Below are 27,320 nucleotides of genomic sequence, written 5' to 3' on the forward strand. Positions count from 1 at the left end.
TCCAGGAGTAAAAATGAAGAAATAAAAAATATGCCAGATGTCTGTTAAGAAGACAAGAAATAACAAGTGTTGGAGAGGATGTGGACAAAAGGGAACCCTTGTACACTGCTGGTGGGAATGTAAATTGGCACAGCCACTATGAAAAATAGTATAGAGACTTTTCAAAAAATTGAGAATAGAGCTACCATATAATCCAGCTATTCCCGTACTGGGTATTTATCCAAAGAATACGAAAATACTAATTCAAAAAGATATATGCACCCAAATGTTCACTGCAGCATTATTCAAGTAGCCAAGACTTGGAAACAACCTAAGTGCCCTTCGACAGATGAATGGATAAAGAAGTGGTATAGATATACAATGGAGTATTACTCAGCAATAAAAAAGACGAAATCTTGCCATTTGCGGCAACATGGATGGACCTAGAGGGTATTATGGCAAGTGAAATAAGTCAGATGGAGAAAGACAAATATTGTACGATTTCACTCATATGTGGAAGATAAAAAAACAACAACAACAATAACAAACAAACACATAGATACAGAGAACAGATTGGTGGTTACCAGAGGGCAGGGGGAAGCGGAAAAGGGCTAAAGGGGGTCATTTGTACAGTGACAGATGGAAATGAGACTTTTGGAGGTGAACACAATGTAATGCATAAAGAAGTTGAATTATAATGATGTACACTTGAAATCTATTTAATGTTATCAACCAATGTTACTCAATTAGAAAAAAGAAGAAAAAGAAAAAATACGTGAGATGGGATTTTAAAAAAGTTAGACCTTGTAGAGAAAAAGATCCTTGAAGGGAACTTGAAGACAGTGATAAAACTATCAAATGAAGTAGAAAGGGGGGAAAAAATGGAGAAAAATATGATCAGAGACTCACTGACCCAGGGGAGACTATGAAGTGGCCTCTCATGTATAATCAGAATCTCAGAAGGATAGGAGACAGAGGATGGGACAGAAAACAATATTGGCCCATATATTAAAAAGTTGGTTAAATTTATAAGCCCATAATCAGAAAAATCTCAATGACCCCCAAGCAGAAGTAACATAAAGAACACCTGAACAAGGATACTATACTCATATTGCTTAAAACCATATATAGAAAGAAAATCTTAGAAGCAGAGAAATAAAAACACACTTTATATACAGTAAAACAAAAATAAGAATGTCAGAGATTTTTCAGAAAATATGCAAGACAGAAGAACATAAAGAGAGATCTTTACAGTACTAATTTTTAAAAAATTGTTAACCTGGAATTCTATACACAGTGAAATACCTTTCATTTGGGGATAGAGAGAAACCAACCGTTATAATTCTCAACTGTGAATGATAAAAGAATGTGTTTTTTTTTCACTTTTAAAAACCATTTTCATCTGCTTATTTTCAATCATTATCAGCAACTGCATATTTTCTCTTTATAGAAAAGCATAGAAGAAATCACAAAAGACTTCATAGGATTAGTAGGCTACTCAAAGTAGTGCTTGACGGGGAACTCCAATATCAGAGAGGGACGTCTGCATACTGCTATGTAAGGGCTAGTCCTTGGTCCAGTAGCATCAGCATTGCCCATTGGAATGCTGATTCGTGCCCACAGCATACACCTACTGAATCAGAATCTATGTTTTACCAAGACGCCTAGGTGGTTTGTGAGCACAACCAAGTCTGAAAAGCATTGTTCCGGATCACCCAGAAACTGGAGTTGACATCTGCAGAAGCATGGGTCTCTCCATCTCTGCACTGAAACTTGCTTCCTCCCTAGTTCCTTATTCCAGAAGTCTGTGCTGTTTCCGCAACACACCTCCAACTTCCCACTCCTGACAAGATTCCTTTCCCCCCAGCATATAAATGTACTCAAGTCTTCCCAAAGGAGAAGCAACTTCCTCAGAATGAAAGCCCCTACCCACAGCCCCTTCTCTCTCCTCCTTCCCACAAAGACAACCTTAAAGAACTTAAATTATAGAGAGAATTTGTGTATTTGATTTATATTCCTTCGTCTACTTTTTATTCTACAACGCAGAGTTGATGTATTGACCACTACTGCTCCAGGAAACCCTCTGACACAGCTCTCCAGTCACCTCCTAACTACAGCATTCAGTGGGACCTCTTAAGTCCACATCCTACTGACCTCTCAAAGAATTCCAAAGTGGTGACCTTGCCCTCCTCCACAAAAAAAATAGCTAATATTTTTCTAATGTTTGTTATATTCAGAGGCTGGTTAAGTGCTTTACAGACATCTTTTATTTTTCACCTAAATTTGATGCTTTTGCAATTTCTATGATATTCCTTCTTATGTGGCTACCTCTTTTCAGAAAAGATAGGTCTTTAAATCATTCAGAATAGTCTCCAGTCTCAGCCTCTTATAAATTTTCAAAACTCATCAATTTTCCTCTAATTGAGTCTCATATAATTTTATACTCCCCAGCATCATATAAAAATTCAGTGACAATTGAGCCTTACTATTTAAAAAAAAAAAATGAAAAGAAAAAAACAGCCTACATTCCATGGAGAACATGTCTCACCTAGTCAACAAATTACTGAACAACCCTAAAAAGTAATTCAACATTCTCATCTTCCAGGACTATAAAACTTGATATAATGAGGACAATTTCCTTTATAAGACGACTGGTAAAGGAAATCTCATAACAATTATAAAAAGTCATAAGCATTCCTTGAAACATTTCAATTCTGTTATTCCCATTACCACTATGTTGAAAACTTGGACAAAATCTGCTCTCTCCACCCCTGCCCAAGGATCACAACCCAGAAATACAACCAACACTTTTATGTATTATGAAAATGTGAAAGGTAAATGTTTATCTTCTGTAAAAATAAAAACTCTTTATTGATAGTAATAAAAACTAACACTTTTGGAAAATGTACTCTGTGCTGGTCATCCCAGCCTCCAACACCTTCTGCCATTCTCACTCTCGGCCAGTCACCCTATTTCACAGAGAAAAGTGAAGCATTCAGATGAAAACTTCCACAAATCCCACCCTCACACCCACCCGTGCACCTGGATCTGGGCCCGTGCATTCTCACATATTCTCTCGTCCTGTGACACAGAGGGAGGGTCTGCTCCCACTTCAAACCTTCCTCACATTTGCGCAATGAACACCAAGCTTCTTAAGGTCACTCGCTTCTGCAATTTTCCCCTCTCTCCTCCAAGATCTATCCCCTCTCTTCTGGATAATTCGCATCTGCTTATATTGTATGATTGTTTCTTCACTCTAAAAATATTAAATGTCTGATTACCCAGCTTCCCCCTCTACCCACAACCTCACTTTGCTCCTTCCTTTTACAGCAATGCTCACTGAAATGTTCCGTATATCCCCCGTTTCTCCCAGCCATTCCTCTTGAGCACACGCCAGTCAGGCTTTCTCTTCAGCCACCCAACAACACTGCTCTCGTCAAGTTCGACCATGACCACCACATCACAGAATCCATTGATCGATTTTCAGACCTCAGCATTCTTGCAGGTGTAGCTGATAACCCCTTCCTTCCTGAGAAGCTTTCACCATTTGGCCTTTAGAACTCCATGCTCCCTGGACTCTCTCCCATCTTATTGGCCTCCCTTAGTCTCACTTTCTGGTTCTTCCTCTTCTTGGCATCCCTCTGATGCTGGTGTGATTCAGGGCATAATCCATGCAGCTCTTCTTTCTATCACCTCATCCAGCTTCATGACTTTAAATACCATCTATCACTGATGGCATTTCTATTTCCAACCTAGATGTCTCCCCTCAACTCCAGACTCACATATCTACTTGCCCACGACAATCTCATGTGGATGCCTAATTTACATCTCAAACAGCATGCTCAACGCCAAACTTCTTATCTATCCCCCACAAAATCTGTGCCTGTCACATATTCCTCATCTCAGTATCATCTCAATGTCATCCCAACTTCCTTCCCCTAGTGGTTCATGACAAAAACCCCGGCATCATTGATTCTTCCTTTCTCCCATTCCTCATAACCAACCTGTCATCAAATTCTGACGGCTCTACCTTGAAACTATGTACTAACCGTTTCTGACCAACTCCATCATGACCATCCTGGACTAAGCCACCTTCATCTCTCATTTGCTCAAGTGCTCAGATTATACTAGTAAATGAAAGAGCCTGTGTTTCTTACCCACCAGGCAAACTATCTCAATACTCAATACTCAGTACTTCAATATTAATACTCTATAACTTTCTTAGGAAAATATTCCAAAATAGGAAATATTTTTAATAAAAATTGAATCCATCTTTTGTAATGGACTCTAATTTAATGGACTCAGGGTGGTTCACTAATTGACTTTTCAAAAGAAGAGAAGCGATTGTATCTATGACACCCATGGTGTGGCACCCAAACCCAGCTTTATTTTATCTAGGCTCTGGTGTATCTCCAACCCCCAAGAAAGAAAAGAAAAGTACCAAAATCCAACTACACTTGTTCTTTCACAAGGATATTCTAATCAGGCAAGCTATTGCTCTGCTATACTTTAGTAAGCAAAAGCTTACTAAATTGTACTAAATTCTACACGCTGATCATTCCCCACCACCACCGCACACCTGGGGCATATTATAGCATCTTCTTGTTTAGCTCTCATCAGCTTCTCCCAGTCCCCTTCACTCATTTACAGATGTTCCCAGACAGGTGAAGTCTCTGCCTCATATCCTGAAGGGATGCACTTACCAAACACCCTAGATTTTAAGATATCAAATTGGGTGGTGGAGCACTGGAGGGATCACAGTTTTGAGCACAAGAAATCCCCACACTGGAGCAAGATCAACCTTAACACCTTTAGCTTCTGAGGTCTCTTTCAGTAAGTAGCACTGGAACATTCCATGGTTAATGAGCACCCTGAAGTAGTAAGGAGCCTTTTTCTTCCTTCAATTCCTTGAAGTACCATAAATTAACTATGACTTTGCATAATCAAAATGACCTTCTTGTTTAAAGATAAGCCTGTTCAGGCATGGACGGCTGGGCTAACAACTTTACGTTAGACAGGCTCATTCTTCATTTCCTGATGGCAGAAGTAAAGCTTGATTCTCTACTCCATATGCTGTGACGTGGAGTAGAGTTAGGAGGAGGTGCCTGGGACGGAGCGGAGTGGGAAAGAAATGTAACTAGAAGTCACACCAACTGGATTTTTGTGTGTGTGTGTGTGTGAGGAAGATTAGCCCTGAGCTAACATCTGTCACCAATCCTCCTCTTTCTGCTGAGGAAGACTGGCCTTGGGCTAATATCTGTGCCCATCTTCCTCTACTATATATGGGACGCCGCCACAGCACGGCGCCCGGGATCTGGGCTCACGAACCCTGGGCCGCTGCAGGGGAGCACGCGCACTTAACTGCTATGCCACCGAGCTGGCCCCTACACCACTTGGATTTTAAATCTTATTCCTCTACCTATTAACCATGTAATCTTGGGCAAATAAAACTTTTTCTCCTTGTGTGTCAGTTCCATTGTCCAAAAACCTCATCTAGTGAAATTTAGACGTAACTTCTTCTAAGAATTGCTATGAAAATCAAATGTAATAAGCTTGGAAAACATTCTGAAAAGCAAAAAGCACAAAGAAAAAAATCAATAATCATGTCTGTGGCAGAGTGGAAACCTCCTTTTTATTCCTATTTTCAAACTGACAAGGACTGCACCTACAGAACCTAGGTTGACCCAATAACAGCTTTAATATAAACAACGGGCACGTCTCTCACTGACTGATCCCCGAAGCAGATGAGACCTCACCTTTCCATCACCCATAGTGCACACTTCATACCGCCAATGTCGACACCCCAGTAAGTGCCTCTCAGGGTTGGGATGTCATGAAATCAGGACCATCAGAATTAAAGATGGGAGTGTGTGATCCAGCAAAGAGGTCACTCATAAACTAGGATGTATCATGTTTCATCAAAAGTAAGACAACATCAGTTGTAATATACACAATTATTTTATGTACCATTAAGAAAGAAAAAGAATATTTTCATTTATAATTTTAGATTCCATCAATTGGAAGAAAGGAACATTTAAATGTGGGGAGACGTGCATTTTACGATCAGTGAGAAAAATGGTTTATTGTGGTTTTTAAGATTTTTTTAAAAATAAGAGGATGGAGATAATGGTTACTTTATAAACAAAAGCAATAAAGCACAATCTGTCTATATATCTATCACGACTCATCATGTTCCAAAAAATGATACAGGAAAAATTATCCCAGATGGTGCACAGAAGGAATCCTGAAAGATTCCTGTTCTAACACAAACATTTAACTTCTTCACAAAAAAATAACAGTATTAACTCTGGCATCAGTCTGAAAGTAAAAAAAGGTAGAATTGTATAGATAATCAAATGAGAAGTTAAAGAGATCAATACATGAGGAAGCCATGAACCAATTCTAGGTATGTTATTATTAACATTCCAAAAATCTCTTCCAGGTAGGAAAATTTATTTTATAATTAAAATTACCAAGAACAATGCTTTATGTTTAGAAATGGGTCCTGGTAAGACAGATTAAGGTGGTTGGTTAGGTAGGTTCTGTGATATAATTGTGACTATTGTCCTTTTTCTTAGATCAGGAGTTGGGAAACTTTTTCTGTAATGGGACAGACAGTAAACAGCTTCAGCGGACCGTGTGATCTATCACCACTACTCATCTGTGCTATTGTGACACAAAAGCAGCCATAAACAATATGTGGGCAAACTGGTGTGGCTGTGTTCCAATAAAACTTTATTTACAAAAACAAGACGCAGACCAGTTTTGCTCTGTGGGCTGTGGTTTGCAAACCCATGCCTTAGGAGACAAATAAAGCTCAGACTATTTTGCAAATAAACACATCGGGCCAAATATATCTAATAGTCTAGTTGTTTCTGTTGTAGAAGAATAAAATCTCGAGTCCTGGGTCTGAACTTTTTCAAAGGGAAAGCTGAGGTTCGTGGCAATATAGACCTTGTGTGCATTCTTAGCAAACAATGTGACAACCCAGAGGATGGACAGGATTGTATTAGGTCTGTCTCAATGAATGACTAGTCTTAAAAATGCTAAAAAAGGGATAGTTCTTTCAGGATTCAGTCTATTTCAGCATAATAGTCAGATATTTACTACAAAATAAAACAGAAACAAATGAACAAAAATACCCCACAGAGACATAAGAACAATCAAAAACTAAAATTGCATATCAAAGTTTGAGTTATCTGACCAATGGGCTAAGGGCTCTCTATAAAGTTCCCACATTACCTGGACTCTGTTCTTCCCACCTTTCAAGTTTCAATTAACCTTTCCTGCCAGAGCAAATCACAATTTGTACACGAGTCCCATTTTAATAAACAAGATTTGGTTCAGAAGATCTCACAGTTATTTCAGAGAGAATGGCAATTACAGAAGGGTGCTATCACATTCGGAATTTCCAGGGAAAAAGTTTCAAATGACCTTCAATTATATGTTCGTTCTCAGGGATCAGACACAAAAATAACAACTCAGAGTTGGTGATATTAAGGGATAAAGTGTTTATAAGGAAAACAGCATGGCACATCTTGTTCCTCAAGATTCTACAAGAGCACATTTTAGTTCATATGGACATATGGTTTGAGTGCAGAAAAGAATACAAAATAAAAGCAGGAGTGCACTTTATAGAGCATAGAAGACACAAGGATGGCTCACTCCCCTTGTCTTTGCATCAGTTCTGTTTTTTATTTCTGATGTCTCTGCTCTGTTCTATATCACAATGGGGCTGAATCTCTTCTTTTTATTTGCCTTCTGTAGTAGACAGACCCTAGAGTGGCCCCCATTGAGTCACACCCTGGTGTAATCACCTCTCCTTGTGTGTGTGCTGGTGTATGGCAGGGGGTACAGAAACTATGAGATAAGACCTGTGACTTGCTTCTTACCAATAAAATTTTGGCCAAGGTGAAGGGATGTCACTCCTAAGGTTATGCTGTTTTATATAAGACTCTGTCTCAGCAGACTGGAGATCAAGAGTCACCTGCTGGCCTTGAAGTAAACAGCCACATTGTGACCTGCCTATGAAGGGAGCCACATGCGAAGGAACTAGAGGCAACTTCTAGGACCTGAGAGTGGACTCCAGCCAACAGACAGCAAGAAAACAGAACCTCAGTCCTACAACCGCAAGGAAATGAGTTCTGTCAACAATTGGAATGAGCTTGGAAGCAGATTCTCCCCCAGTTGAGTTCCTAGATGAGAATAAAGCCCAGCCAACTGCTTGATTACAGCCTTGAGAGACCCTGGGGCAGAGAACGCAGTTAAGCCGTGCCCCAATTCCTGAACCACAACAACTGAGATAATAAATGTGTGCTGTTTTAAGCCACTAGGCTTGGGGGTAATTTATTATACAACAATAGATAACTAATATAAAGATACATTAAATTGAATACCAGGTAAGCATATGTTTTCCGGAAAAGTTTGGATTGGGTCCCTGAAGAAGCCAGAATATTTTGAAAAAACAGATGGATAATACGTCAGCTCCCTTGAGTGAGGGCAGGAACCATGATTTATGCTACTCTGTAACACCTCCAACATCTAGAAAGGGGCTGGATGCAAAAAGACATATGAGGGTTCTTCTATTTGACAACACTAAATCATTAGCTTAGCCACGAATGTCAGTAGTAAAGCAATTGGCTAAATAACTTTGAATATTTGCCAGTCCTTTGGATAATTTGAGTCTTTTTAATGTTCCCAATTAATCCTTCCAAAGACTTCATTGACAGTAATCCTCAGGCCTGAAGCGCTTCCAGCAACAGATATCCCTATGCAAGAGTTTGCCGATCACCAATATTCCAGCTAGTCACAAATGCTGAGTAGGAACTTTCAGAGCAAGATAAAACTAAGATAAAGAAGATCACGTATTGATCATGTTAGTAATTGAGAAACACTTTCATTCCACTTTTCTAAATTGATACTATACACTTTTCTAAACTCCGACTATAACACTATAATTCACTTGCAATTGTCCAAGTGATGTCCACACTCAGCAGCCCTTGGACACTTAGGGAGAGATGTCAGAGACAGGGGGTTTAGACCCTGTCTTTCCACCTGGAGTGGGAAAGCCATTGGAGTTGGTGAGCTCCAACTTCCCAGTCGTCCATGGCTTCCACACACAACTCTTGTGGACTCCACTAGACACCTTGCTTACCTCCACGTTTATTGGGAAAGTCAAATGATATCATGACTGTGGAGATATTTTATGCACCATAAAATTGATGAAGCTCTTATTACCCCAATTCCACAGTCATATTCTCAGAATGCAACCTATGTGGCTTCCAAGGTGAAACCCAGGCAAAGGATCCCACCAGAACTTACTGCAGGGTGGGGAGAAGACCAGACCACTATGTCTGTCTGGAGTAGCTCGGAAGAGTTGCCGATCAACCCCTGGTTCCATTCCAAGAAGCCCCATAACATCATTTCATTCTGAGGCCATGGGGCATCTCTTCTTGGTGCACTCCCCAAGACCCTCAATGGAGCCTCTTCGGCTGCCACAGTGGACCTTCCACTGTTGTTCTCCACTAGCCTTTGTTACTTTCCAATTCTTCTTACTTGGAGAGGCCACCATGGAGTCAGCCTGGCCCCATGTCCTCCTGCTGACTCACCTTGGCAGATTCCAGGTTGGCTCAGACCCTGGATCTCTGGTTTGCCCTGGGGGAGAGAGTCTAGCAAAGTAGCCCCTCGGGACCCCTCTTCACCACGACTGATGATTTTAGACGGTGATCTCCCAGGACACTAACAGTATTTATTTAACTGAAAGCACAGGGTGTGTAAGATGCGTCCTGTATGTTAAAAGCAGACAGGCCTTCTGCCCAGAATATGGGGAACCCAAAGGGTGAACAATGAGATGAAAATGCTTGAAAGCCCCACTATAAATAAAACAGGTGTCTTCTCCCAAACACCATGAGAATTTCAACATCATGCAGAGAATTACCCACAGAACAGCCACGATGTGAGACAGGAGGATGGCAACAGCCCGTAACTTTAAAAACAGATTTTAGCTCAGGGCAAATCTTCCTCAGCAAAAAAAAAAGCTTCTAGTCTTCCCAGCATAGGTAATAAATTTTTTTTTTTTTCTATCTGATTAACCAATAATGGAAGCAGTGGGTGGTTTGGTTTTAAGAAGACTCAATTTTTTTTTTCACATGAATCCACACACATATACACACACACACACATACACAGACACGTGCCGCCCTGAAGTAAATTGCACTCCCCGAGCTGCAGAAGAATGTGGGTCCTTTTATGGCAGTGATTCCACTGGAGCACTGTCAGGTTTAAGCCGTGTCCTAAGTACCTCTGGCCTGGCACTGGAGCCGTCTTACCTCACAGAAGCTCTGGCACTGCTGCATCTGCAGGTCCCAGGATTCCTTGCAGGGCTCCAGGCACTGGGAGAGAGTAACAACAAGAATAAATAAGCAAACACGGAGAAGAAACAAGGTCATAAGGCAAAAATTCAACTGCGCTCCTTACTTTTCAATGCCTGCTTCTGCCAGTTCGTTTAGGAAACTCAACTAATCAGTGGATCATTTTAACTGTGTATAATGTGAATCTGAGCAAGACCACCATTACAGAACAGGGACAAAAAACGTATATGTCTACACAATTGAAAAAGAAAAGTTGTACCGTCGGGAGGTCAAGTATAGGAAAAGTGGTGATATTCACTATCAGGCAAAACAATTTGGGTAAGAAGTGTTTTTATTTAATAAATATAAACGTTGTTACAGATGAACTTTTTTTCTCACGAATTTTAATATTAACTTGGTTTTAAATTGGCAACATATGGTTATTTTTCGTAATCCTGTACGTGATCGAGTGAAATTGCGCTGTATTAAATATACGTATGTATACATACATATGTACTGTTGTTAACTTATGTCTTTACCTCACTGAATTCGACAGCATTAACATTCATCCAGTCTAATTATTCTATTAAAATATATTGAATAAACCTGAACATTAGAGTCTGACATGAGAGTTTCAGAATAAAGTTTGAATATATATATATATTATTTATTACCATATATATTTTAGTAAGTCAAAGATAATAGCTAGGCTCCGTTATTCAATAACGATTGTCATAATAATAATGTTGTTGAATAAACAAAGGATATACATATGTATAATATATAGTTTATTTATATATACTATTATATATAGTATATAATTATAGTACATAAAATATAGTACTGTACTACTATATAAATATACTGTATATAATATGTAGTAATAAATAAGAGATTACAGCCAGGCCTCATGGTTGAAATTAAAATGTTACATTCACGTGAATGGAGATTTGATTCTCAAAATTATATTTTAATGCAAATTTTAATTAGTAAAAGATAACAGTCATGTATAGTTGTAAAATCATCTGAATATTGGCATACCCCTGGCTTCCATATGCTCATGATTATTTTATCTATGCTATCTTTTTTTCATTATTGATAAATTTTTCAATTAGAATCAAAACTCTCAGTGAAATTTCAGACACATATAATGTAGCCTTCGGGATATATACCAATACTACTTTTTCCCTCCACTTTCTAGTAACCTCCTCCCTGTTTTAAAATAAAGATATAGTTTAAAGAAAAACTGGAAGACTCTATATTTGTAAAAATTAATTTTCAAATATCCATTGCCACTTTTTTCAGTCAAAAATATTTATATGAAAACAAACTACTGCCCATGTATCAGTTGTCAATTCATCACACTATTATTATTATTTTTTTGTGTGTGTGTGAGGAAGGTCAGCCCCGAGCTAACATCCATGCCAATCCTCTTCTTTTTTGCTGAGGAAGACTGGCCCTGAGCTAACATCTATTGCCAATCTTCCTCCTTTTTCTCCCCAAAGTCCCAGTAGATAGTTGTATGTCATAGTTGCACATCCTTCTAGTTGCTGTATATGGGACGCCGCCTCAGTATGGCCAGACAAGCGGTGCCTCTGTGCACGCCCGGGATCCGAACCCGGGCTGCCAGTAGCTGAGCGCACGCACTTAACCACTAAGCCACGGGGCCAGCCCCAATTCATCATATTAAAGCTCAAAGTGTGATCAATGACTGGTACTACGAACGTCACGTTGGAGTTTATCAGAAATGCAAACTCATGGGCTGCCCCTAGACCTACAGTGTCAGAATCTCAGGGATTGGGGCTCAGGAATCTCTTAACAAGTTCTCCTGGAAATGCTGATGCTTATTAAACTTTGAAAAGAACTGCCTTATTGTGGTAAACATTTTGCAACATATACGTGTATCAAATCATCATATTGTATACCTTGAAGTTATACAATGTTATTTGTTAATTCTATCTCAATAAAGCTGGGGGTAAAAAATGAAGTTACAGAACTTGATGAAAACAAAGTCTGTAATGTCTCTTTCTTGTTTCATGTAAATTTTATTAGAATAAATCTATTTCTTATGAGAATATTTTAGATTTTACATTCTTAATGTTGCATATGAACAACGTATTTTTAGTTATTTTAATTAAAAAAAACTAGAGCTCTTCAATGATATTTTTCCAAGACATATATAAGCTTGTTCCAAGTTTATTAGTGTTCACCTCTCCCAAGCGTGTTCCAAAACAAACGTACAATTTTTCACAAATATAACAATTCTAAAGGAATACCATCTTTCTAATAGCAATGAAATAATTTAAAAACTTGTCTGCCTTACATATTTTATGAGTTCCGTAAAGAGTTAAAAACTAACATTTCCTAAGGGTACATCCAATGCCTTATCCTCAAAGGTCTCCTTATTTGTTGTAAGACATTGGCTGCTGGCCAAAAAAGTTCAGTGGTCATTTAATTAAGTATGCTTAGACCTAATTCCTTCTCAAGACCATTTGAAATGAATAAATGGCACTCTTCAAAATACTTTGAGATTTTGTTCATTTGGAGAAGTGTCCTACGAAGTAGCAGGACCACTCCACAAGATCTGGGGAGTTTTCATGGACACCAGTTCAGCTACTTACAAGTTAAGTCTTTGTCATTTCATTCAGAAAACATCCAACAAACATTTATTCCATATAAAAACCACTCAGTGCAATCTGGCTAACAATGTCTCAAAATAATTACGTAATTCTTGCTTTCCGTCATTGCTGAAAATGCAAATTATGATAAAATGCTACTACATGTACACACAGTTACATTTTCACAACTGCAGACAGCAGTGCATTAAAGTCTCAATTCTTTGAGATCTCCTTAATTCCAGATAGCCATATTCCTGACAGCTTGTGGGACAGCCAAATACTTTGTACAAAACAAATATCATTTACAAAAACGGGCATGTTTCTGAAATGCTAATGGAAGCAATACATAACGCACTTGTTTTCTTGTTAATCCAGAATCTGTCAAGTCTAGCATCGGTGGATGCACTTCATTTAAAGTTCCATTTTAATTGCATGCTTGCCTGATTTCCCATAGCTGCTAATCAGCAGTGTTAAAAGGTACATCTCAAAATGTGATGAATAACAGGCAACATGTTCTTTCAATAACTCTCTGTGAAAACTACCTGTCAAGAATAGCCTAGATGTAGATCTCTGAATAAATCTTTGCAGGATGAATTTGCCAAAGCTCTATTTCTTTATAGTGCTCTTGGCCAGGTAAAACGATTCCAACAAAAGCCAAAGAGAAAAAAAAATGACAGCCATTTCTCTCACACTTCAACAAGAAGAAAACATTTCTTGCTTCTCCAAGTATAATAATAAAAACAACGTTTGCCAAAAGGAGATAGCCCCACATGTCTATTCCATGAGACAAGAGACTATGCAAGAAATAATACAACAAGCAGACCACTGGACTGGAATTTACTACATATTGCAACTATGAGTGCCATGATCATATACTGCCTCAAACTACAAAAAACAGCACTCAAAGTAAATATTTTAGCAAGTGTCTTAGGCTTTCAAGTTTTAGGATGATCAACTGTTTGAAATAACTTCTTCCTAGGTTATTACTTCAAGCTCAATGAAGAAAAACTTCACATTTCAGAGAAATAAAAAAAAAAAATAGGTTGAGAAAGCTGATCACACAGATCACCATTTAAACCAATTATTTTTTACTGAGCCTAGAAAGATACGTTCACAATATCATTTGTTTAGATGGTAATTCTATATTAATTTACATTTTTTTTTTAAATTTTTTGTTTATTGCAGTAACATTGGTTTACAACATTGTAAAAATTTCAGGTGTACATCACTACACCTCCACTTCTGCACAGATTACATCATGTTCACCACCAAAACACCAACTACAACCCATCACCACACACATGTACCAAACCATCCCTGTCACCCCCCCTCCCTCGCCCCCTCCCCCCCGGCAACCACCAATCCAATCTCTGTCCCTATGTGTTTGCTTATTGTTGTTATTATCCACTACTTAATGAAGGAAATCATACGGTATTTGACCTTCTCCGCCTGACTTATTTCACTTTGCATTATACCCTCAATGTCCATCCATGTTGTCACAAATGGCTGGATTTCATCGTTTCTTATGGCTGAGTAGTATTCCATCGTGTATATATACCACAGCTTCTTTATCCATTCGTCCCTTGATGGGCACTTAGGTTGCTTCCAAGTCTTGGCTATTGTGAATAACGCTGCAATGAACACAGGGGTGAATGTACCTTTACAAATTGGTGTTTTCAAGTTCTTTGGATAAATACCCAACAGTGGAATAGCTGGATCATATGGTAGTTCTAACCTTGATTTTTTGAGGAATCTCCATACAGTTTTCCATAGTGGCTGCACTAGTTTGCACTCCCACCAGCAATGTATGAGAGTTCTAATTTACATTTTTAAATGTACAGTAATATAAAACATGTTCATACAATATTCTAGCAGAATGTAAGATACATGAGCACTGAGACTGTGACATTTACTACAATATTCTTAGCATAGAGTAGCAGCTCACTAAACACCTGTTGAGTACATTTACTGATAAATTTACATTTTTATAAGCAGTACCTACAGTCGGCACACTCAGATACTTCCAGGGACCAAGCAAATAATGAATAAGAGTGAAGGGGGGTAAGTCAAGACCAACTGGGAGTGACAGGAAGAATGGTAACCTGAAGCTCACCCAGTATCCAGAAAACAACTGCTCTTCACTGCCTTCTGGCTCGTGTCCAGAACTGCCTGGCACTCCAAACCTTACAGAGAAGCCAGTGATACAGATTTTATGTAAACTCTTCCAATTTTTAAATACACTGCACAACACTGTACAGGCCTTTTTTTATTGCAATTTATTTACAGCATAAGATACTAGATAAATTATTTTAATTGCTCTAAGTAAGTGATTCTGAAATAGCGGTGATTTTGTACTCCCAGGGGACATTTGGCAATGTCTGGCGCCAATTTTGTTTGTTACAACTGAGGGGAGAGGTACCGGCTTCTAGTAGGTAGAGGCCAGGGATGCTGCTTAAACATGCTACAATGTGCAGGACAGCCCGCCACGTGATAAAAAATTATCTGGCTCCAAATGTTAAAAGTGCCAAGGTTGAGAAATTTTGAACACAATGCAACAGAAATTGGATTAGTCGTAATAATAGAGTTGATCCTGAGAAACAACTTCCCCAGGATGGAGTTACGAGTAAGGGCTACTCAGAACTGTGACCTCTAATCATGTAACAATTCTATATATTTTTCCCATATTCATCCTTCTAAAACATGGCTTTCATAATATGAGTTTCCTGATAAAGTTAGTCAATAATTTGCAAACCCAAAGTATATGGTTTTTACATTCAAAACATCTGGTCAACAAGTAAATCCTGGGCTAACCAACTTCTTCAACCTCATAGGAATGACTTTCAGTGAAGCTGGTCCCTTTTCTGTTCCCTAAACATAAGATCCCTTCCACATCCACTCTGTTACTATATTTCTTCCCTAAACAGAAACTGCTCTGTCCTTCTCCACTCAGATCAACAGCTGCTTCAGACCATCTATTTTTGACCAATACCATCCACACAGCACACATTAATTTCCCTACTCTGTGATCATGTAGCATCTATAGTTTCCCCCAAGAATTCTCACATTTTGTTTTTGATTAATTTGGACAGTCTATGAGTTGTATTGAAGTTATACTATCTCCAATTGACTATAAACTCTTCTTTAGGAGGGAACATGTCTGCTAACCCTTTTATAACCCTTCACAAGGCATATGGGACTGAGGATGCAAAGGAGAGAACAGATTCTAAGGAACAACTCCCGTGCACCACGGTCATGCAGCTAGTGCAGAATAGAGGAATGGAAAGCCCGGTTTGAGCCCTACCTCTGCCATGTGTCTAATCTGCAACTGTGGGAAAATTGCATCGATTATTTAGCCTCAGTTTGCAAAATCAAATGTGAGAATACAATTGTCCTTATTAACTTGTTAAAATATGACTGAACGCGAACGAGAGCCAGGACGTTTACAGATTTATGGAGCGCTTTTAAAATTAGTTATTCAGGGCCGGCCCTGTGGCTTGGTGGTTAAGTGCGCGCGCTGCGATGCTGGTGGCCCGGGTTTGGATCCCGGGTGCGCATCGGGGCACCGCTTCTCCGTCCATCCTGGGGCCGGGTCCCACATGCAGCAACTGGAAGGATGTGCAGCTACGACATGCAACTATCCGCTGGGGCTTTGGGGGGAAAATAAAATAAAATAAAATAAATAAATAAAATCTTAAAATTAGTTATTCAGTGGAGCCCCATAACAACAAATCTGTGAAGGTATGTAAAATTAGGTACTATTATCCTTACATTTTAGGGAGGAAACTGCAGTTCAGAGAAGTTGAGGAAACCAAACAAGTGACTAGAGTTGAGACAGCAGGAGCTGGAATTTGGACCCATGCTTTGGCACACTCAAAGAAATGTTATTTCCAAATTAAGCACTGCCCTATTTATGCCACATGCTACAAGGGCTGAATGAGATAATGTATGTGAAAAGGATTTGGAAACCAAAAAGTACTTTGCAAACGTATGAGATTACTAAATTATTATGACCCCAAAGAGGATTCAGTTCCAGAATGCCATAGGTGCTACAAATTCCAAGGCATTTATGTAATCACAACCAATAAGACAGTATTTCATATCACAGACAAAGGGATCCAACTCTTACGAGCCAAAGTACTGACATAGAGGGAAATTATTGATATTGCTGTGGTGAACTACCGTCTGGACAGTTCAGCACGAAATTCCATACCTTACATTTAACCAAACACTTTCATAAAAGTACAGCAAAGGAAATTATATTATCTAAATAGCAATCACAATAAATTCTGAAGTAAAAAAGGTTTATACAAAATTGAAATTTTCACACATGCCCAATAATCAAGGATATAGAATCCAAAATTACATTATGATAAATAAATAGAAACCACGCTAAAACAAAGCAAGCAGCATTCCATACATTGCAACTTGTTCAAATTAACATCTGCTAAATCAACATGGATTGGTATTTCTTATGTGCAAAGTACTTATCTAGTCACCAAAGTGGGGGAAAATGTGGCAAAGATTCATTCTGCCCTGACTTAGCATATAATCTTTATGGGAGAAAAGCATGTAAATAAATAAGTCTAATACAGTGAAGCATAAAATAAGTGATAGAAGAAGAATGTCCCAAAAGAAACTAAAGAAGTGACATGTATTTCCATGTGGGATAATTGGAGAGGATTTCATAGAATTGAGGACTCATGAATTAGCTTAGAAGGATAAGCAGGACTTGAGCAATTATAAGTAGAATTGAGGTCTGGGCAATCTTATATATATGTAGGGTGGAGTGGGGGGAGTACGGTGTGTGAGAGCTAAAAGAGGAGAAAATGCAGTAACATACAAGACTAGAAAGATGGTCCTTGGAATTCAATGAGGAGCCAATAACACTCTTAGAACAGTTGCTTGTCCCAATTTGTGTTTAACATGCCTTGAGTGTTGGCATAGGAGATGGATTAGACAGGTGAGATATTGCAGCAAATGAAATCAGAGCAAAAGTTTTTACAATGTCTCCCAAATCTTCTCTCCACCATTTCTGGTGTCAATATGCCATTTGGACGGCAGAGGACATTGGGTGAAAGGAAAAGGAAAATAAACCTACAAAAGGCAATATGGAGATGCAAGCTCGTGGACATAGTTACTGATTTGCTTTGAAAGATGGGAATGAGGGAGCAATGAGAATGGGAAAGGCACCAAAATTTCTAACCTCGATCTGAAAGGAATCAATGGTGTCAATACGATGGAGGGTGCAGGAGAAATAAACATGGGGAAAGATGTGGAACTGAGCGTTCAACGTGATGAGTGTGAGGTGGATGTGCAGGAAGGGATGCCCAACAAGCTATTGAAATTGTGGATATGGACTTCCAGAGAAAGGCTGAACATATCCAAGTTTCTCTTTTCTTTCTCTCTACATCATTCATTCATTCATTCCTTTCACAAACATTTGCTGAATTCTGTTACCACCACAGTGCCACGCTGAGTGATGAGTCTGCTAAATCTATGAACTACACAAAAAAACCTGCCTTCAAGTTCTTTACAGTCTAGAAAGGGGGAAAAAAGCCATGTTTGTTTACAAGCAAAAGTCCAGGATACATGTCTAAAAGGAAGTATGAAGATTGGAGTGTCAAGAATTTGTGGAGTTGGGATATATGAGAGCTAGAGTGGCAACACTGAGGAGATCTCATAGCTCAGCAAAATGTTTTTGTTTGATCTGTTCTGTTCCTTCTTTTTGTGTTTGTGCATGTGGAGATTGGAACACGAAGAGACATGAAAATGAGGAGACTGGAACATGTTGGTAGGCAGAAAGAAAAGTTACCACATGGAAACACAGAATTTTAGAGAGGCAAGGAATCTTGGATGGCATCAAAGCCAACCCTACACCTTCCAGATTTAGGAACTAAAACACCTTCATGGAAGCGATAGCTGGGTAGCGGGATTTAGGTCCATGGCTCCGTCTACGATTGGACACACGCCATTCAATTTCACTGTTCAGCTTTGAGGATGTAAGAATTTGGTTGTGGACATACGTGACAATGGTCATGAGTAGTACTTGTTGTCCAGTCATGGTTTTCCAATATGGTGAGAAAGCACTGATGATTCAATGTGTGTGTCCTTCTAGGTACAATTTTGGTGGCGGAGCTTGAGATGTCTTGTGCGCATAGGGACACAGAAACTGACGATTCCAGTCAGGTCTGAGGGCAAGAGAAAGAGCACCGATCCTTGGAGCTGGCTTGACCTGGAGGAGAACTCCTCATCTACCACGTGCTAAATGTTTTTCTCCATTCAAGTTTTACTTTAACCCCTGAACCATAGGTTTCTGATTCATAAAAGAGCACTGTAATATTTGCCCAAGCAGCTTATTTTGAAATAAATTTTTAATGACAACATTTTCAAATACGTACACGTAGTAGGTGCTCAGTGAATCTCATTCCCTTCCATTTGTAGAGCACCAATAAGGAGAAATTTATTTTAATTCTTCCATATTTCCCTCATATCTACCTTTTTTTCTTTTAATTGAAGAAGAAAAATTTCTTTTAATTCCAGTCTCTCAAGCACGTTCCAATAATTGTTTTAAAAGTGCTGAATTTTTGCCAAAATACCAATAGCTTTGTTTGCGTGGGGGGGGCATTATTCTTGTGTGTGTGGCCAGAAGGTGGAATTAGAAGGAAAAATCTGGGACTAGGGCACTGTGCATTTTGTAGGACATATGGCATGCTTTCACAAAAATATTTTCTGTTGAATAATTAAAATATCAAATAATGGCTTATATTTAATTTTTTCTGGATTGTTGGCTGGATGCAAAGAATAAGCTTCAGGTGCCACAAAAAAAAAATCCAACTTTTCATTTCATACAGGTATATATTCATAGCATATAATAATGCTATCAACAGAAGTTTCCAAAGACCATTTCTGTTTTCTGAATTAATGGCAGCAAGTTTCTCTGGGATATTGTAGATCTGTTTTTTAGATGGATGTGGGGATTTTTTCTCAATATATTTCCTAAAATATGTGCAACCTACTGCCTTTAGAAGGATTCATGGACTCTCTCCAGCTCTAAATTGGTATAGAAATTGTTACAATCCTGTGTGTCGAAAAGTGCACTGTGTCTTGCCAAAATAATGAAATCTTTTGGCAGGAAGCCCGTAGAAGTACAGTTGAACAATCGTCAGAGCCTGAACCACAGAGGATTAGCATGCCAACCCAGCACAGCAATGTTTACGCCTTCAACATCTTATATCACAAATCAACTTTCTCTGAAACACTCAAAGGTAATTGCTCTCCCCGCCATGATGCTTATCTAGGAATCTGGGCCTCGTTTTATCACAACTGTTTTTCATAATAAAGGGAACTCTGACATCAAGAGCTCTTGTAGTTTCAGTGAAAAGTGTTTAGAAACAAACAAACAAAAAACAATTAAAATGGAAAACAGAAGTTAATCAAGGTAGTTATTATCAGAACACCATACTCTCATTGTAATTCTTTCTCACTTAACCAGACCATTATGCATATCACGAAGTCTCTTGAAATAGATACATTATGGAATTCTGTTTCCCTAAAGACCAAGCATGCTGTCTTAGCCTCCAGATTTTCCACCTGATCTTCTGCTATGGCATTTTAGCACGTACTGAAATTTCTTTCTTTCTTTCTTTCTTTCTTTTTGGTGAGGAAGATTGGCCCTGAGCTAACACCTGTTGCCAATCTTCTACTTTTTGCTTGAGGACGGGTGGCCCTGAGCTAACATCTGTGCCCATCTTCCTCTATTTTGTATGTGGGATGCCACCACAGCATGGCTTGATGGGTGGTGTAGGTCGGCTCCTAGGATCCAAATCCGCGAACCCCAGACCAGTGACGCAGAGCACGCCGAACTTTAACCACTGCACCACTGGGCCAGCCCCAGTAAGGAAGTTTCAAATAATATTCAGTGGTTGTTTCTCAAATTAAAACAATATGAATTATGAAGAGAAAGTGACAACTTTACAGTGGAGAAACCTGGCAGAGAACACCTTAACTAAGTGATAAAGGTCACCTCTCCAGGAATGGGAAAAACCCACCCTGTGTGCCCCTGGTGTGATGCACAGCAAACACACATTTCCCATGATGCACGGGAAAACACAGCATCACTGAGGCAGTGTTCCTGCCCAAAAGGCAGAACCTGAATCAAACCAGAAGGAAATATCAAACAAATCCAGAATAAGGCACCTTCCACAAGGCAACAGGCCTCTGTCATAAAAAATATCAATGTTGTGAAAGACAAAGAAAGGCTGAGGAATGCTTCCAGACTACAGGAGACTAAAGACATGTGACAATCAAATGCAAAGCATGATGATGGCTGGATCCTGAATCAGACAAAACAATACTATAAAGGACATTGTAGGCACAATTAGTGAAACTCAGATATAGACTATATATGAGATGATAGTATTACATCTATGTTAAACTGCCTGAATTTGATAATTCCACGGTAGTTATGTACAAGATGCATGCTCAAATATTTAGGGGTAAAGAATCATGATGTCTGCCACATTTTTAAATGGTTGGGAAAAAAGTTAACTATTATGAGTATGTATATATACATAGAGAGAGAGAGAATGCAATAAAACAAATATAGCACACACAAAAAAAGTTAACAATTGGTAAATCTAGATTGGGTCCAGCAGCTAGGGACCAGAGACCAAATCTGACACAGCATGTTTTTGTAAATAAAATGTATTGGAACACAGCCACACCCATTCATGAATATACTGTCTGTGGCTGCTTTCGTGCTACAATAGCTAAGTTGAATAGTTGCAACAGAGGTTTTATGTCCAAGAAAGCCAAAAAATACTTACTAGTTTTTGACAGAAAGTTTGCTGCACCCTGATTTAAATGAAAAGTATATGGAAGTTCTTTGTACTATTCTCTTCACTTTTCTGAAGCATTTTAAATCAAGTTAAAATTTAAAAATAAATACTTAAGGTAATCTTTACTTAAAATCTCAAAATCACAAATTTTCTTTAGCAGGCATCATTAAAAAGCTACCATGGACACATATCTATCGGCAAAAGATGATTAAAAAAGTAATGAAGTGGCTATAAATAGGCTTATAAGAAGAAATGGAGATTTAGAGACCAATGTTTCTAACATGAAAACTTATACCCACTGGATGGCACATCTTCCCACAGAATTGTTCAACAGGAATCTTCTAGGCTTTGTAAAGTTGTGTCTAATAAGTTCTACAAACAGGTGGTTTAATCAAGCCTGAGGAACCCTACGGCAGGGGGGCCAGAGTAGCCTCAGTCATCCTTGGGGTCTCAGGTTAACTCCATGGCCATTGTGTAATGATCCCAATCATCCTTTCTGTCTTGCTTGCTAATTATAAACACAGGAAACGAGTTCACCCAGCCCTGGGGTCCAATTTGCCTCTGAAAATGTCCCTCCCTCCTTTGTACTAAATAAACTTTTCTTACAACATCAAAGCAGAATGTTCCTCACCAGGAAAATGGGAAATGAGTATACCCTACTTCATTCGCAGTCGCAAGCCGCTCGATGACACGTCCTGAGTAATTATTAGCTTTTGGTAGTTTTTGCACTTCCTGCCTAAATTCATACACAAATTCTAAAATCAGTAGAATCCCCGTTTATTACAAGACCAATGAGGGAAAACTGACGTTGGTGTTTGGCCAAGGCAGGGAAGTAAAGGAGGGGTGGGTGCCCTTCCCTCAAATGAGGAAACTTACATCCTAACATGTACTTTTTCTTAAAGACACTTGAAGAACTGACTCGTAGTGGGAAATGAATTGGAGAAGCCGATAACCCAATCGAATGACGGACACGACAAGACAGCCTTTCCTCCAGGAAAAGAAAAATGTATATTTAACCAGAGTGCCCAAAAAATCAACCATGGCTAGAAAATATTATCTCTAGGTGTCATTTCAAACCCAGAAAGTGCAACATACACACACACCACACACCTTTCTTCATTATAGTTTGATTATAGGCATCTGTGTCCTTTGGCAGACAATCAAATCAACCACTCATCTTTCTCCAGTATTGACCCCCCAGTAGTCAAAATAACTCCAGAAACCGGTCATAGCCACTAGTCAGATCTTAGAGGCTGAATTAAGGAGAACCGTCTTGTGCACCCAGAATCTCAAGCTTTCATTAGATCAGATTTTGCATAGCTCAATGGGAATCAACAGTCAGAGTGTTCTGTGGGCTTAAACAGCCAGGCCCCATCCCCGGAGGGAAAGCCTGAATCTAATGTGCACAGCAGGCTTCTGACATCGCTGAGCCCCCAGGTGAAAGAGGTCCCTCTTGACAGGCTACCAGCTGAATAGAGATTAGGATTCCCCTGACTTCATGCTACATTTAAAACCTTATGCAAGTCTAGCACTGATCCTCATCTCCGGATACATTTTTTCTACACATTTGCTTAACAACACACAATTCCTAAGAAATCACGCAATTGGTAGTGTTGGAAAACCGTGTCAATTGTATTCCCAAGCCGGGTGGCCTGGCGTCCTTTTTCCCTGGGCTATTGGCCTTATAAAATCTGGCATACCTCACAGGAGGAATTGGATTTTGTTATTTGCCCCTATGGTAAATCTCACAGAGCTACTTTTGAGCCTGTCTTATTTATAATGTGTGCTTGTGGGATAACAAGATTGTTTATGTCAGCGATATATAAGAATGGCATAGGTAGATATACATTGCTGGCTTATTATTTCCGAGAAATTAAATCTATTTGAGGGTGGAGTGATTGTAGTAGGTTCTCAAACGGAAGAAAGTCCTTCCAGTTAGACACATAATCGCGTCAACACTAATCCTTTTCGGATAGCAGCAGCTTGTAACATTGACAGCTTAATATTATCTGTGTGGCTGGGGCGTCTGACACGTCAAGCTCAAGGAAGGCATGGCGTGCTCTTGAAAGGACCGGGAAGCCAAAGCTCGTGAGGACTTTCGTGTTTCCTGTCTTCCTTGCCAGATCAAATCACCCCAGCTTTGTCGGCATCAAAGCGCCTCTAAGACATTAGTGCATCCCTGAGCAAACCCATTCAACTTGGCATTCTGTGGTAGGTCTGCTCAAAACTAACGAGCGAGTCGTAATATTCATAACTTTCCAGAAGCTGAAAAGGAAGCATCAGGGTGGAGCATACATATTAGTTATGGATGGGAAACTCTATTTGTATAGAACCTATTTGGCCTTTAACCCAAACTTGGCATTTGCACAATCTGACTTGGATATTTAATTTTGTTCTCCCTCTACCCCAAAAAGAGGTATATCGACGTTCTCGTGTCCAGTGGAATTCCATTATAACAAAATAATCATTAAAGCTACTTGTGAACACAATCTAGCAGCAAGTGCAAACTCGGTAAGTTTGGATCAAAATGAACATTTAGTTAATGATCCTACTCTTTCAGGAGATTTTGCGCAAGGTCTGGAATAGCCTTCTTTACACCTGGGCAATGCAGGCATGGGCTTCTTTGCTGCCGTCTCCTCCTAACTCCCTTGACCTGAAACACACAACTAAGGACCCCAGCAAAGAAGTCTCCTCTTGTTGTTTTGCATTTCACAACTCAGCTAATTCAACACTGTTTGATTAACTCTATGCTTACTCTCTTGACTCCTTTACTCACTCATTTATCAGTTACTCTGCTGAACCAAAAAATGCAGAAAAAGAAGGCAGCTCAGACCATTTGGAGCAGTGCTACCCAATATAATGCAATAGTGTAAATGCTCTATCTACACACTTCCCAATATGGTAGCCATCGGACATACGAAGCTATTGAGTGCTTGAAATGTAGCCAGTGTGACTGAAAAACTACATATTTAATTTTACTTAACCTTAATTCACTTAAATTTATAGAGCCATACATGGTTAGTGGCAACCAAATGGGAAAGGACAAATTGAGAGTGTTAAAAGTACAAAGGTGTGCATTCAACATCCATTACATCCTTCTTCTAGTGGGAAAGGAAATAAAAACATTTCCCAGGTGATCTGGCCACTAAGATTCTGAATTCAATTAGGCTATGCTAATTAATGCACTTATGCAGTGCTGAGGGCAGAAGAGAAGCAGAAGGTATTTTCTTGCCTGTCCCGTGTTCACTCTTTCTGCTGTCCAGAACCACTGTGGAAGGGTGAAGATTTTCTGCTGTAGTCCTCACGTCTTCATGCCTCAGCTTCCTAGATGTCTAGAGAGGCTTCATCAGGGGAAGATTCTTAACTCTGAGATAGTTGCTCCAAAGATGCCTCAGAGGGAGCACGAGGCTCAGCTCCATATTGCTCTGGAGTCATTTCTGGAGGTTGAGTGTAGAGCCCATTCCTTCAACACTTTCAATCATTTCAGAAGCACCTAATCCCCTGTATTAAATGTCTTCCAGTTTACGTACCTAGAGTGGTTTATTTTGTTCATTGACACTGCCTGATACAAGTGATTAAGGTGATGGATGTGATTTAAATTTAACCCCTACAATCATCAAAAATGCAAAGAATGTAGACACAGTTTCTCTGATTATCTATTGTGTTGCCAATGTTCCTTCATAACCCTACTATCCCTTTACTTTGGAGTAAACAAAAGTAAGTGAAATAAAGTAATACCCTCCCTTTACTGTGTTGCCTCTCTCCCTCCTGGCCTCCCTTCCCTGAATACAAACTTATTGAGCCACATCTATGTGGCCAGCCCTCTCAGAGACACTAGGAGTACACAGACACATGTAACAGACAGCCTGCCTCCTTTGACCTTAAGTGTGACAGAGGACAAAATTAATCAAGCCACTACAACACAGTGGGCTCAAATCTATGCAGAAGAATGGAGAGAAGCACAGATAGGGACAACCAACCCTGACATGGAGTTGGGCAAATCTCTCTGGCTGAAGAAATGTCTCGGCAGATTACAGAATAATGAGTACGAAAAGAATGAGGAGCAAAAGCCAAGTGGAATGGAAGAAGATTATGTTCCTGTCAGATCTGATCTTCTGAAGCACGGAAAGTAAAGCTGTAAATTTCAGTAACGTAGATCCACCCCAAAGGTTTCTGCTGTGTTGTGAGATGAGAGACACATATGATTTATACTACACATTTTACTCAGAGTCAACCTTAGCTTTTGGGCAAATGGAAGCCGGGATCTTAGCAATCCTTAGAGTAATAGCAGAATGTGTTTCCAGAAACATCGCAGGCATGATGTTGAAGGGTAGAACAGAGGAAAGAAAACGACTCCGTATTGAAGAAATTTATGTTCCCTTTATCAGAGACAAATGATGTAGCTTCCATTTCTCCAAATATCCAGAGCTGTTTGTAGAACCAACCCTTTAATTACCTCATAAAGAGAGCATGGAGAGGTCTGATTTATGAAATGGTAAAATTCCTTACGTAAGATTTCATGCACTTGAAAACAACATATATGAGGATGCTCCCATAGTATAACAGCCCCGTGTGGTACTTATGACATAGTTGATGCAGTTAATGCCTGCTTTCTTCCATTTTGGGGGACCTTAAAAATAGTCTCACTCACACATAAAATTATTTTGGAAATTTTAGGTAAGGTGTACAAACCCCATAAATCTGAATAGGCAGCTTAATATAATTTAGGACCACACCATTTAACAGTACAACTGGACAAGGATGCACAGAAGGAAAAGTAAAGGGTATTTCTTTCGCACATTTTATTATATTCTTTCCAATTCGTTCAGTTTGTTGTCCATGTGTAAATTCATGAGTGACCTAAAGCACCTTGAATCCACAGGGTCATGTGGCAGTGAACCTCAACAAGATACCGCTAACTTATGACAACGTAGCCACATCACTGAGAACCAACCATATCTCCTTTATTCCTGATGGCACTTCACGCACGCCTATACTTTGAGGAATTCTTTTCCTCTATTTCTTTAATGAATGTCTTTACATGTTCATACAAAACATTAGCAACTAGTCCCCGATTTATGAACTCTAAAGGGGAATCGTGACTGCCTCCCATACAAAGACTCGATTGCAAGGAGAAAGCATGGCAAAGTGAAACATCAGAACGGCATCTTCTGTAGAAAATGGAGACTGCTAAATATTTTTAGAGAGTCAAGACTGCTCTGATAAGGCAAGTCCTTCCTGTGAAGTGATGAGCTTCTCTCTCTCTTATTTCTTTTGGAAATGAAGCTGCAGTTGCCCTTTGTCCATGAGCAAACCTGGTGAGCCCTGAGGCGCACGGATGAGTCCCCAGCCACCTTCTCCAGCCCAGCCCCACCCAGAAGACGAGTGAACCAGGGACAACAAAAGGCTCCTGTGCCCCGGGTTGAGTACTCCCCAGGAGTTCTATGGACCACCTAACAATCAAAGAAGGGGGGAAAAGGCCGCCTTTGTGCCCACTGTCACTTTGTCCTTCCTCTCTGGCTCCCCACTTGCCTCCC

The 27,320-nt window shown here is 39.4% G+C and overlaps 1 protein-coding gene across 4 annotated transcripts in view; it reads right to left on the reverse strand.

The window, feature by feature from the left end:
* Positions 1-27,320, reverse strand: part of LOC147911630 (anosmin-1) — a 189,653-nt gene that overhangs the window by 69,908 nt on the left and 92,425 nt on the right. For all 4 annotated transcript variants that reach the window (XM_087427928.1, XM_087427926.1, XM_087427925.1 and 1 more), the window contains exon 3: positions 10,308-10,370. In XM_087427928.1, the coding sequence (XP_087284054.1) occupies positions 10,308-10,370 (63 nt within the window). The remainder of the gene's footprint in view (positions 1-10,307; positions 10,371-27,320) is intronic.

Source organism: Ceratotherium simum, chromosome Y, assembly GCF_057802395.1.
Source record: "Ceratotherium simum simum isolate JZ-2026a chromosome Y, ASM5780239v1, whole genome shotgun sequence".
NCBI classification, from domain to species: Eukaryota; Metazoa; Chordata; class Mammalia; order Perissodactyla; family Rhinocerotidae; genus Ceratotherium; species Ceratotherium simum.